Raw genomic sequence first — 10228 nt, 5'->3', positions numbered from 1 at the left:
CGAAAAAAAATTAATTTAATAGTAGGTTGGCGAGGTTAGTCGAACTAAAAAATTGAGAAGAAAAACATGAAATTTTCGTAACGTTTACCTGTCTTGGTTGTCATTCCAAAGAAACATTTGTCCACGACAAACTTTTTTCGCGCCAATGAATTTTGCCATTTCATGGCGGCGCTTATTTGTCTCGTTGGCACGTGTTCTCGGTCTCAGACTAGTTATTCGTGTACAAGAGACCCGGGTGTGCTCGAAATCCTTTACAAAACAGCTTAAATAGCTTCATACACTACATTTGCAAACAACAAGCAATAACGTACTTTTTTTTTTGCTAACTTCAAGTGAGTGGAAGCGAGAAACCCGACAAGGAAGCAAAAGAACGAAAGAACAATTATCTTGCAGCCCGACACTCAAAGACTAACCCAGATGCAGATCATACAGATCAAGAATAGAGTATGGGAATTGGAGGATGGGTTCGAAAGGGCAAATCTGATCATGATCTGATTAATGGATGTTTTTGGTTTCTAAAAATAAAGTTTTTTTAAAGGACCATATGTCACAAAAATATTTAGATTCACTAAAGAATCAAAGACGGGATATTTAATACTCAAGCTCATTTTTTTTTTTCATATGGCGGTTTTACAACGTTGGCAACAGCAATGGGCAAAATATTTTAACCTACAAAAGCAGACGAATTAGTTTTTTCGAATTTGAGTTTTTACATTAGAAGTGGTTTTGTTTATCAAACTGAAATTGACCAAATTTATCCTCTTCTTTTTGAAATAATCCAAATCCAGTATAATACGATGTCAACACAACCCTTGGCAACACAGGTTGTGGAACCCGAGGAATTATTTGACCCAGAAATTCAGTCTTTTTTTCATGATTGTTCGAAAAAATTGGACACACATCACGATCGTTACGAGCGTATCGTTAAACTAAGCAGAGACATTACAATTGAAAGCAAGAGAATTATATTTTTGCTTCACAGAGTGCAAGATGAGGCATCTAAAGTCAAGTTAACCCATGAAGCTGAAGGAAAATTACAGCTTGTGGTTAACTCCTCTTGGAATCGTCTAGCCAAAGAATTAGTTGGACAGGATACTCATCACTATCTACGAGGTTATTCGCCAGGTAATTCTTCTTTCCTGCTTCTTGTTGGTGTTGTTTTTGTTTTGAAATATCATTTTTCTGTATTTATTGCCCATTTAACATTTTTCTGGGAATTCCCGTAATTCATGCTGTTTATCTAGTAGTAACAAACTTCATTTCAGTTTTATTTATTTATTAAACTCCACTGTTACTACCACTGTTAAGAATATAGAACTTACGTAGGTTTCCCTAAAACCATAATAAGATGTTTTAAACCAGGACTTCAAGAATTTATTGAGGCCATAAGCTTTCTCCAGTTTATTAGAGATGGAAGCTTGATTACTCTTGAAGAAGTACAAAGCAAACTCAGTTATGCTGAAGATTTAAAGGTTCCAGTGCCAGTCTATGAGTACTTACTCGGTATTGCCGATCTGACTGGCGAACTCATGCGTTTGTGTATTAATGCCGTTGGACGAGGGGAAACGCAGCTTGTCTTCAATACCTGTTTATCTTTGCGGAAAGTCCATGAGGCACTCTCGAGCTTAAAGTATAGTAAATATTAAATGGTAGTGTGGTTGAACTTTTTTAAATTTTGTTTTATTTTGATTGTAGTCTGGGATTCCAGCGTGAGCTGAAACGCAAGCTGCAAGTTTCACGACAGAGTTTGCAAAAGGTAGAGACAGCATGTTATACTGTCCAAGTAAGGGGTAGTGAGATTCCCAAAGAACTTTTGGCGGCCAAAGCAGTTTTAAGCGATGACAATCCAACATGGAACGAAGATTACGACTGATTCCATAGGCAACTGCACGGTGGATTGTAAAAATCCGTGATATATTTCTTAGTTTTCTTATTTTTATTTTAACAACGAAATGTACTTTTTGAGCATATGGCTTCATGAATGACCAATTCAGTTTACTCATCAAATATACTTGGTTTTTGTAAGAGCCGATTCTCCAAATGTTGGATCTGTCATTCTAGACCAGTCGGTCTGTCCTACTACAAATCCAAGATCACGCATCTTCTTTTGTTGCATTTTCTCCTCGACATCCGCCCACCGAACCTAAAAATAAAAATAATCGGGAAGTTGTAAAAATAAAAAGGGAGAAAAACTTGCCAAATACAGGATAACAAATTACCCTTTTTTTCCCTTCAATACATTTACGGTCACTGTAATCATCAGGTAATCCAGGTTGTAACCAATCTTCCATTGAAGCAGGTTTATCTAATTTTCTCTTGATGATACCATCCAGGCGATCTAGAGTAATATATTAAAATTGTATCAGCAAATTTCTTAACGGTTTCCTCGAAAGATTTTATCACCAAGCTTTTCTTCGGTTTGTTCCATCGTTTCCCATTTGCTCACTGCTGGGGTTTCATTTGGACTTCCATGCGGATCCTAGATAGGATTTAAAAAAAGAATTTAAATCCTGTTTTATCAGCAGAATTTTTTGACCGATTTACTTCATCAACGGGAACTGTCGTTGAAGTAACAACATCGTCTGGAGTGGGAATCCGCTCTTCATCAATTTCTTGTAAGAGCCAGCGAATATCTAATCGCGGAAGCGGAAGCTCACTGCCCGGTGCTTGTTGCCATTCACTTTTCATTTTCTAGGTGAAAGACATATCAATAAATTACTGTTGAAAATGATCCGTTCGTTCGGAAAAAAAAATCACCTCAACGTCCTTGTCTGTACATTTTCTATTGGTCCCAGTTCTATTCGGGACTTCAGGCAAGTCGATTAAGAAAACAGCAAATGTACGACTTCGTGCTGCGTCGTAAACGTCGAAAATGTCGCTCACTTTCACATGGAGAGCATCGACAATGATAAAGGGGAAATGACCATCATCGAGGTTTTTCTTGAGAGATTTTAGCAGACTTTGGCGATACCGCTCTTCCTGATCTTCTTGCCACGGAACTGGGCTGGTACCTTCATCCAAAAGATAGTAGTCATCGATAGATAGGATTCGAGGCGCTGGCCCACCCATCGCCATCTCTTTTTCCTGCATTAACAGAAGATCTCTCGTTAAACTTCGAGGTGCATTTATGATACAAGCATAATGTTACGAACCTTTATCAAACGAGCCAGGTGACTTTTACCTGATCCAGGGAGACCACGCAAAACGACAACAATTCTTGGGGGGCGACCATAGCGTCCCGGTGGCAGTAAAAGATCTTCTACCATAACAACTTCCATTTCTACAGGGGCAACCGCCACGTCGAGTTTGGAAGGCGTTGTTTCTGCCATTTTCTGTTGCAAAGCAACGAGGCCTGGAGATAAAAAGGGAAGGTATTCGGAAAAATTTATTTGATTATTAACTGAAGTACCTTCGGTTGCTTTATCAGATAGTAACTGAGATTGTGGTTTGGGAAACGGATTTTCTTGTAACTGGATAGCTGCCGCTGAAGGGAAGAGGGGCAGAGGAGTTGGTTTAATTGGGCTTTTTTCAACAGGGACTATTTCTGGCACGGACTTCTCAACTGGTGTGACATTTTCAGACTTTGCAGATGGTTCAGTTTTCATCTTACAACTAGCGATATCAGTTTTAAAAGATTCAATCTCCGATGGCTTAGTATGAGAATACTCGATGGTTATGGGTTCAGCAAAGCGGCCACGCTTTCCGGGACGATGGTTGTATTCAAACACAAGGGGTTCTAGTACGCGGCTATTAACCTTAAGAGGTGGTGCACCGAGTTCCATTGGCAGTGGTTTGGGCAAAGCTGAAATCTTATTTTCACCGTGTTCTGCTAAACGCGCCTCGTACCTTGGCCGAACACCACCGTCAAAGCCTAGGGCTGTTTCTTCCATTGCTCTCTTATCTAAATGCGGAGGTAAACCGGGTGCTTTGTATGGTACAAATCGCTGCCCATCAGTTTTCCCACGCATTGCTCGCTTTCTGAAAAGGTTTGCGGCCGTTTCAGCTGAACTATCTGAAGGAAAGTTTCGTAAGTCTTCGTCGTTATTTCTTTCAGGACTTAAGAAGTTAAGTAGATTTCGAGGCGGTTCTAACGTCTCACGCGTAGTCGGATGTAATCCTCGTGGAACGATCGGCTCTCGTTGATTTAGGGGTAACACAGGTTGGATATGGTGAATATCTTGTCGATGATAGTCACGATTTTGAGGCCTTAAAGACGGGACATCAGACTGTCTTTGTCTGGCATCTTCAAACTCCGAGCCTGGAGGATGCTGTCCAGACTTAAGGTGAGGAGAACACAGCTGCTTTTGTGGTGGTTCAGGGCTTCTAAATGGTAGGCGATGTGGTTGATTATCCATTCTATGTGAATGAAGATCACCCGTGGAATGTAAAACGCGTTCATCGCGAAATTCTTCATGATAATGTGGTGCTACATGATCAAGCCGATCCTGTTGTGAGCTGTCCAAAGACGGGTTCTTTGATTTTGCACTTGAATGTCTTTCACCGTCTTCCGTATTTTGATAATGTTGTGGGATATGTAGTTTAGAATTCTCAGCTGCATGCAAATGTGTACTTGAATTCGGTGCCTTTCTTGAAAATGAGCTGTGGTGCGACGTAAGGATAACGGGCTGCCCAGAAAGATTGGGCATGTTGGACTGTAAATGCGAATTACTGCGATGCTGGAGATCCTCACGAATTCCGTTATTCCTAATTGCTTGCGTCATCTGACGTGCTGGCTGGCTCGCACTGGCCCCCACGTGCTTGAGTTGTGCGATTAACTGATTCTGCTTGGCTACGGATTCTTCTCGCTGTCTACGTAACTTTTCTCGGTTTTGGATCAGCTGTTCACGCCAAGTTTTCCATTGAGCTTCATAAACGGCAAGTGCTTTCTGAAAAACAATTTTTGTTGGCTGTCTCACGTACGCAAATATATTGAGCGGAAAAAGTTATTACCTTGTCCGGATGATTTATGTTTTCATCTTTCCAAATCTGAAACTTTGTTTCCCATTCTTTAAATTGAATGTCAAAGTTTTTCTCTTCCTCTGACAAAACATTTGCATTCGAATTGCTTGAAGCATCTTCTTGTTGTTGTGGTGGAGGTATCTGTGGAGCAATCACTGTGTTCACAGGTGGTGGAAGCTGTGGTGGCTGAGCATTTAGTGCAATACTGCTGCCAACGCTGATATCAGAAAAGTAATTACTTTTAAAATATTGGTCAATGAACCCTAATTTCAAAATTCTACTTGGCTTGAAAATTTGACTGCCATGGCTGCATCCACTGAGACTGTGATGCAGCAGCATTCCAAATGGATGCAACAGGCAAAACCCCTGAACCGTATTGTGCTGAAAGTTGCTGAGATGCAATTATATGGAACGCATTCACATCAACCATTCCTTGCACTTGATCAGATCTCAGTGCTGCTGCAGGATTATACCACTGGCCAACCCAGGGGTTGAAATTCCCTCCATTTGGCATCATGTTAACTATCATAGGAAAAATCCACAGCTATAATTAATACATATTTTATAACATTTTTAAATCACAGAAATAACTTACTAGAAGGCTTTTGAAATTGTCAATTTAACGTCAGCAAATACCGGTCATCGTTTCAGAGGCAATGTTGTGGAGAAACAAGTGTTTGGTAATGTACCTTCACCAGCTGAAACCGTACAAAACCATGGCTAACCTGGTTCTTATAGAATTTAATACAGTATTATTTAGGGCTGTAAACTAAATTTTATTTTACGAGTATTTTTCAAGGAAGATGCGATTGGAAAATCGTCTGCGTGTCATCTACTGCATTTATAATATGCCGAATTGAAAAGTGAATATGTTACAGACGCCATCTATTGGACGAACAAGGTATAACGTAAAAGCGGAGTTATAAGGAAAGATGATGTAATTTATCTCTGGAATGTTGGATGTAAATGAAAAATAAAAACCATTATCAGGCATACTGCATACTAGCAAACCATCTAGTACAAATATAATGAAGCGAACAATGTAAAATAATGGGATAAAGGAGGACGTTTTATTGCAAAAATAAACAAACTAAATCACGGAGTAGACGATGGGCTCAAACTTTTTATTGGTCATTTATAGCAACAGTGATGGTATTGAAATCGCAACACTGGCTAAAAGCCCAGCTGCAATAGCCGCTAGTAAGTTGCTACACAAGCCATTGCTATACAACCCGTCAACAAAGATAAAAGATGGTACATATAATACCATAACGTTTATTTTTGGCAAATGTCTAACCATGCTTAATAAAATTTGAAAACAACAAACAGGGAAATGAAAAGCTGTCCCAAAATACCAACCCAGACTTGTTTGTTTGCTATGGACACACCTTTGTTAGTAGGCTCTGCTAACACCAAAGGCTCTGTTTGGCTAATGAGCCAATTGTAAGCTCTGGTTCTATTTTGTTTGATCATTTCTGCTCCCACTTTTTGTCGAATGAGAGTGTAGTAGTCGTTTACGTAATCAATCTGTTAATACATCACAAAGAATTGTTCTTTTTTGTGAATAATGCTCTCGTTATAAAATACTTTGTTTCATTACCTGGCCGCCACTCAGCATCGTAACGTCAATAAGTTTCCGTTCAAATGGCACCAAAGTAACAGCCTCGAAGCGGAAGAATCGATCCGGGAATTCCGTCTACAACAACGCAAACATACATTGTAGATTATTTTATATTTGAAAATATAGAGTTCATTACAGCAATAACGAGTTACCGAAAAGGTAGTGGGCATCACACGTAGAATGCTTTCAATGCGGATACCGAAATCTCCTGCCTTGTAATAGCCCGGTTCTACATGGAAGTTTATCATTGTCAAAAATATATTCTTTTCAATTAACAATCAGCCCAACTAAAAAGTGATTCATACCATCAGAAAAAAAGTAGTTCTCAAAGAATGTGTTTTCCACTGAGCTACCCAGACTGACGCGAGTTGGACCTTTTCCAGCAAAACACTTGGATTAGTTAATGCGCAAAAGATTTGTTTTATTGGTATAAAATAAATATTTATGAACGTACTTTCATGGATACTTCCAAAGTGCCCAATTCCATGGCCAGTGCCGTGAAGATAATCCAAGCCCTGATCGAAAAGTGGAGCTCGAGCGAGTACATCAACGCGAGCGTCTCTAGTCGTTTTTGGAAAAACGAGCCTAGCAAGATCTAAATGACCCATCAGAACCAGCGTGTAGGCTTTTATTTGCGCAGGAGTAGGTGTTCCAAAGTGAAGTGTCCTCGTTACATCAGTTGTACCATCTATTCAATAAAATTTGCTATAGATTGGATATGCATGCGAGTATTTCCTAATTAGTTTACCAAAATACTGTCCACCGGAATCTAGTAGGAACAGGCTGTTGGTTCCAATTACTGTGTTTGTCTCTTCCGACGCAGAATAGTGAATAATAGCACCGTTAGGGCCGTATCCAGCTACATATAAGAAAATGCAATGAAGTGCAATGAATGCTAATATTTAATACCAATCAATCTTACCAATAGTGTCGAAACTTGCGCCTTTATTGACTTCCTGTTGAGCTCGATATCTGAGCAGTTCTGCGCTTACTTTCAGTTCATCCCAGCGCACACCTTCCGGTATTTCCTCCACCATTAAAGATATAACATCGCAGAGGGCTACAGCGTCTTTCAAATGGGCTTTCATCATTCCTTCGGCTTCAACTGCGTTCTTCTTGGCCTTCATCATCAACACCGGAGAAGCTTTCAGCAATCTCTTCGTCGCTGGTATCTACGAAGCATTTTGAATAGGAATATGATATAGTTAGGGCTAGCATATCCACAATCTAGTAGATAATACATACAGCATTGTAAACTGCATAACTTGCGCCACCCGTGTACACAAATTGACTTGGAATGAGAACCATGCTAGCTGATTGTGCTAAACCAGGTAATTCAGCGACGAATCGGTCGTAAGGTCGCTGTCTGTAGAATTAAGTATCATATCATTAGGTGATAAAACGTTTTGTGTTTCAAAGGGATTTATAGAATTTACGTGACTCCGGTTAGGTGTGCCTGCATCTCGGGACTGCTAATCTTGCTCGTTTCGGCAAATAACACTAGCTGAGTAGCTGAGACGTACATGTAGGCCAGTAAAACAGGATGATTGGGTACATCAGATCCTCTGATATTTAGCAACCAAGCCACTTCGTCCAGAGCAGTTATGACCAGTGCATCGGCACCTTGCTTGGGGAGCTCGGCTCTTAGCCTGTCCACTTTATCTTGCCACGACTCACCTGGTTTCGCCATGTACAGTAAATCCTTATGAGATTCCAAAATTGATTGTAAGTATTACCGGAATAGTTCAAGTGGAGAATAAAGCCAGGTTCAGCGTTGACTGGTGGACGACCGGTTGTCCATATTACGTCGATTAAATTAGTCAACAACGGTTCAAACTTAATGGGCACTGGAATAAAGTGTTGGTACACAATAAAGCCTTTTGAAAATAACAAATATGGGGCTATGTTATCTACCAAGATCTTTGTCGTATCTCTGCCAAGTAGTAGTGCCGATTAATGTTGGATCAGCGGCTACTATGTCATTAGTTTGCAAGACTTCTTTCAGCCATGAAGTGATGTTTGGTACCTAGAAGTGCAACGCACGACGTATCGTTTTAAAATGCATTTAATCCTCAATGATTGCTTCGGCCTGTATAAGTACCCCAGCTTCACCATCCTTCATCAAGATCCAGTTGCAGTCAAGTTCATTTTCGGCTTGTAAAAAATAACGTCCGTCTGTCCAGACAGCGGCGGCATCTTTGGTGATTACGGCTGTTCCAGAGCTTCCACTGAGACCGCAAATGAACTCACGTCTGTGATCGTGCGGTGCGACCTCCTCACCCTAAAACCGAAACAATGCAATCCAAATATTGAATGAACCCACTTTTTTTTGTTTAATCATTATGTGATATTAACCTGATGAGCATTATCACTTGTGACGATATAGGCCGATACATTAAACAAGTTCATTTGTATGCGGAGGTCGATGAGTCGTTGCCTGGACAAACATCAGAGCTATATGCCAGTGTCTTACAATAGCATCTGAATTTCACGCGGTACTTACGTCGTATTGACACGATTAGGTGGTATTGATGCTCCCGCTTTGCATCCCGGACGTTCGGTCACAGTTGGTGAACGTTTTCTAAGCAACCGGTCGCCGAATGAGGGCGCACTGTCCCAGTCTTCTGGAGTCTTCAAGGCTACTGGCCCACTTTCCGTCAGCTTCACAAGCGTCAAGAGAAAAAGGCCCGCCAGTAACACTTAAAATTTCAAAACGTTGATTTGATTAATTGCAAAAGTTAGATGACGATTATAAAAAGAAGATCGTAATGAATTTTTCTGCTAAAATTCTCACCGAGTTTTCCGGATTCCGGCATAGCTGTAGCTGTTGCTCACGGCGCCCCAACTTTAGCCGACAAGTGAAAACGTTCGACTACGGGTTTGCTTCTTGTTTCCAACATGTTTTGTTGTGCCGAAAATTTCGATGCGCAGTCCTTGTTAACCTGTGTATGATAATTTAAGATCAACCCGTGTCCTATCTCGGACTTTTTGTTTACTGCTTACATTTGGCAGCTACGTTGCAGGTCGAAAGATCACGAAACCAGAGGCAAAAGGTAAGTGTAGCCCTATCTTAAAACATACCGTAATAACCAGCTTAAGTACTAATTCCGTCACGACTTTTGTTAAGATAAGAACTATTCACTAGGTAGCTAGTTGCTTACATGTAAATACATTTTTTAGTAGGTTTTATGGGTCCGCACGAACTGAACTGTAGCCTACTATTCCTTGGAATGTTGCACTGTTTATTTATATAGCATAACACCGTCATAAAATATTTTTCCTTTTCAATGTGTTGCTAAATATGCAGCTGATCGTTCAACATTTGGGCATCCATTTTGATGTTTTATCAGTATCTTTTTTCCGTCTCCTAACTTTTTCCCAATATTTTCCCAAATTAAACGGGCAAAGGTTTTACCCGGTTTTTCAAAATTTAACACAACAAATGCATTTGTTTGTTGGCCTTTAGTTTAGTGTACTGCATTCTTAAAAATAACGAAAGCTGCACACATAACTGGAAAAATCAGAAACCATTACGCTTTGAGAACTAAGGCCACGGTTAACAAGGATTTTGCGATACCGTGAGTATACCAATAGTAACATTAACATAATAAAAATCATTTAATTTTCTCCCCCTTCTGCGATAAGGTT

The 10228-nt window shown here is 40.2% G+C and overlaps 3 protein-coding genes across 5 annotated transcripts; 1 reads left to right on the top strand and 2 right to left on the bottom strand.

Moving 5' to 3' along the window:
* Window positions 1-712: 712 nt before the first annotated feature.
* LOC130696364 (translin-associated protein X-like) lies at window positions 713-2027 on the top strand. The gene is made up of 3 exons (XM_057519447.1): window positions 713-1125; window positions 1363-1630; window positions 1696-2027. Exons 1-3 carry the CDS (start codon window positions 798-800, stop codon window positions 1871-1873), a joined length of 774 nt encoding a protein of 257 aa, XP_057375430.1. The 5' UTR covers window positions 713-797; the 3' UTR covers window positions 1874-2027.
* LOC130696351 (uncharacterized) lies at window positions 1757-5776 on the bottom strand. Of its 3 annotated transcripts, XM_057519431.2 has the most exons (11): window positions 5555-5774; window positions 5241-5481; window positions 4951-5176; window positions 3410-4886; window positions 3153-3352; window positions 2758-3084; window positions 2545-2691; window positions 2404-2479; window positions 2220-2338; window positions 1959-2143; window positions 1757-1885 (listed from the first exon to the last, which is right to left on the bottom strand). In XM_057519431.2, the coding sequence occupies exons 2-10, from the start codon at window positions 5474-5476 to the stop codon at window positions 2003-2005; spliced, it is 2949 nt and encodes a 982-aa protein (XP_057375414.1). In that variant the 5' UTR covers window positions 5477-5481; window positions 5555-5774; the 3' UTR covers window positions 1757-1885; window positions 1959-2002. The 3 variants fall into 3 exon arrangements, with proteins under 3 accessions (XP_057375414.1, XP_059351185.1, XP_057375413.1); XM_059495202.1 differs by having other exon boundaries at window positions 3153-4886; window positions 5555-5776; XM_057519430.2 differs by lacking the exon at window positions 1757-1885 and having other exon boundaries at window positions 1918-2143; window positions 3153-4886; window positions 5555-5776.
* Window positions 5777-6199: 423 nt separating this feature from the next.
* LOC130696354 (xaa-Pro aminopeptidase 1-like) lies at window positions 6200-9530 on the bottom strand. The gene is made up of 15 exons (XM_057519435.2): window positions 9375-9530; window positions 9084-9279; window positions 8936-9017; window positions 8682-8861; window positions 8495-8606; window positions 8317-8427; window positions 8017-8257; window positions 7826-7946; window positions 7503-7752; window positions 7329-7439; window positions 7035-7268; window positions 6886-6954; window positions 6733-6809; window positions 6560-6655; window positions 6200-6486 (listed from the first exon to the last, which is right to left on the bottom strand). Exons 1-15 carry the CDS (start codon window positions 9394-9396, stop codon window positions 6262-6264), a joined length of 2127 nt encoding a protein of 708 aa, XP_057375418.1. The 5' UTR covers window positions 9397-9530; the 3' UTR covers window positions 6200-6261.
* Between the last annotated feature and the right edge of the window lie 698 nt (window positions 9531-10228).

This window comes from Daphnia carinata, chromosome 5 (assembly GCF_022539665.2).
Source record: "Daphnia carinata strain CSIRO-1 chromosome 5, CSIRO_AGI_Dcar_HiC_V3, whole genome shotgun sequence".
Classification (NCBI taxonomy): Eukaryota; Metazoa; Arthropoda; class Branchiopoda; order Diplostraca; family Daphniidae; genus Daphnia; species Daphnia carinata.
Note: the sequence above shows the minus strand (reverse complement) of the source record. Positions and strands in the feature narration are given on the sequence as shown.

Coding starts and splice junctions, on each gene's coding strand:
- LOC130696364 (XM_057519447.1), top strand. CDS start 798: ATGTCAACACAACCCTTGGCAACACAGGTTGTGGAACCCGAGGAATTA. Junction 1,126..1,362: donor TCTACGAGGTTATTCGCCAG/GTAATTCTTCTT, acceptor GTTTTAAACCAG/GACTTCAAGAATTTATTGAG. Junction 1,631..1,695: donor GAGGCACTCTCGAGCTTAAA/GTATAGTAAATA, acceptor TTTTGATTGTAG/TCTGGGATTCCAGCGTGAGC.
- LOC130696351 (XM_059495202.1), bottom strand. CDS start 5,476: ATGATGCCAAATGGAGGGAATTTCAACCCCTGGGTTGGCCAGTGGTAT. Junction 5,177..5,240: donor CAGTCAAATTTTCAAGCCAA/GTAGAATTTTGA, acceptor TTCTGATATCAG/CGTTGGCAGCAGTATTGCAC. Junction 2,339..2,403: donor ACAAACCGAAGAAAAGCTTG/GTGATAAAATCT, acceptor ATATTACTCTAG/ATCGCCTGGATGGTATCATC.
- LOC130696354 (XM_057519435.2), bottom strand. CDS start 9,396: ATGCCGGAATCCGGAAAACTCG. Junction 8,428..8,494: donor GAGATACGACAAAGATCTTG/GTAGATAACATA, acceptor ACTTTATTCCAG/TGCCCATTAAGTTTGAACCG. Junction 6,810..6,885: donor GAACTACTTTTTTTCTGATG/GTATGAATCACT, acceptor ACTTCCATGTAG/AACCGGGCTATTACAAGGCA.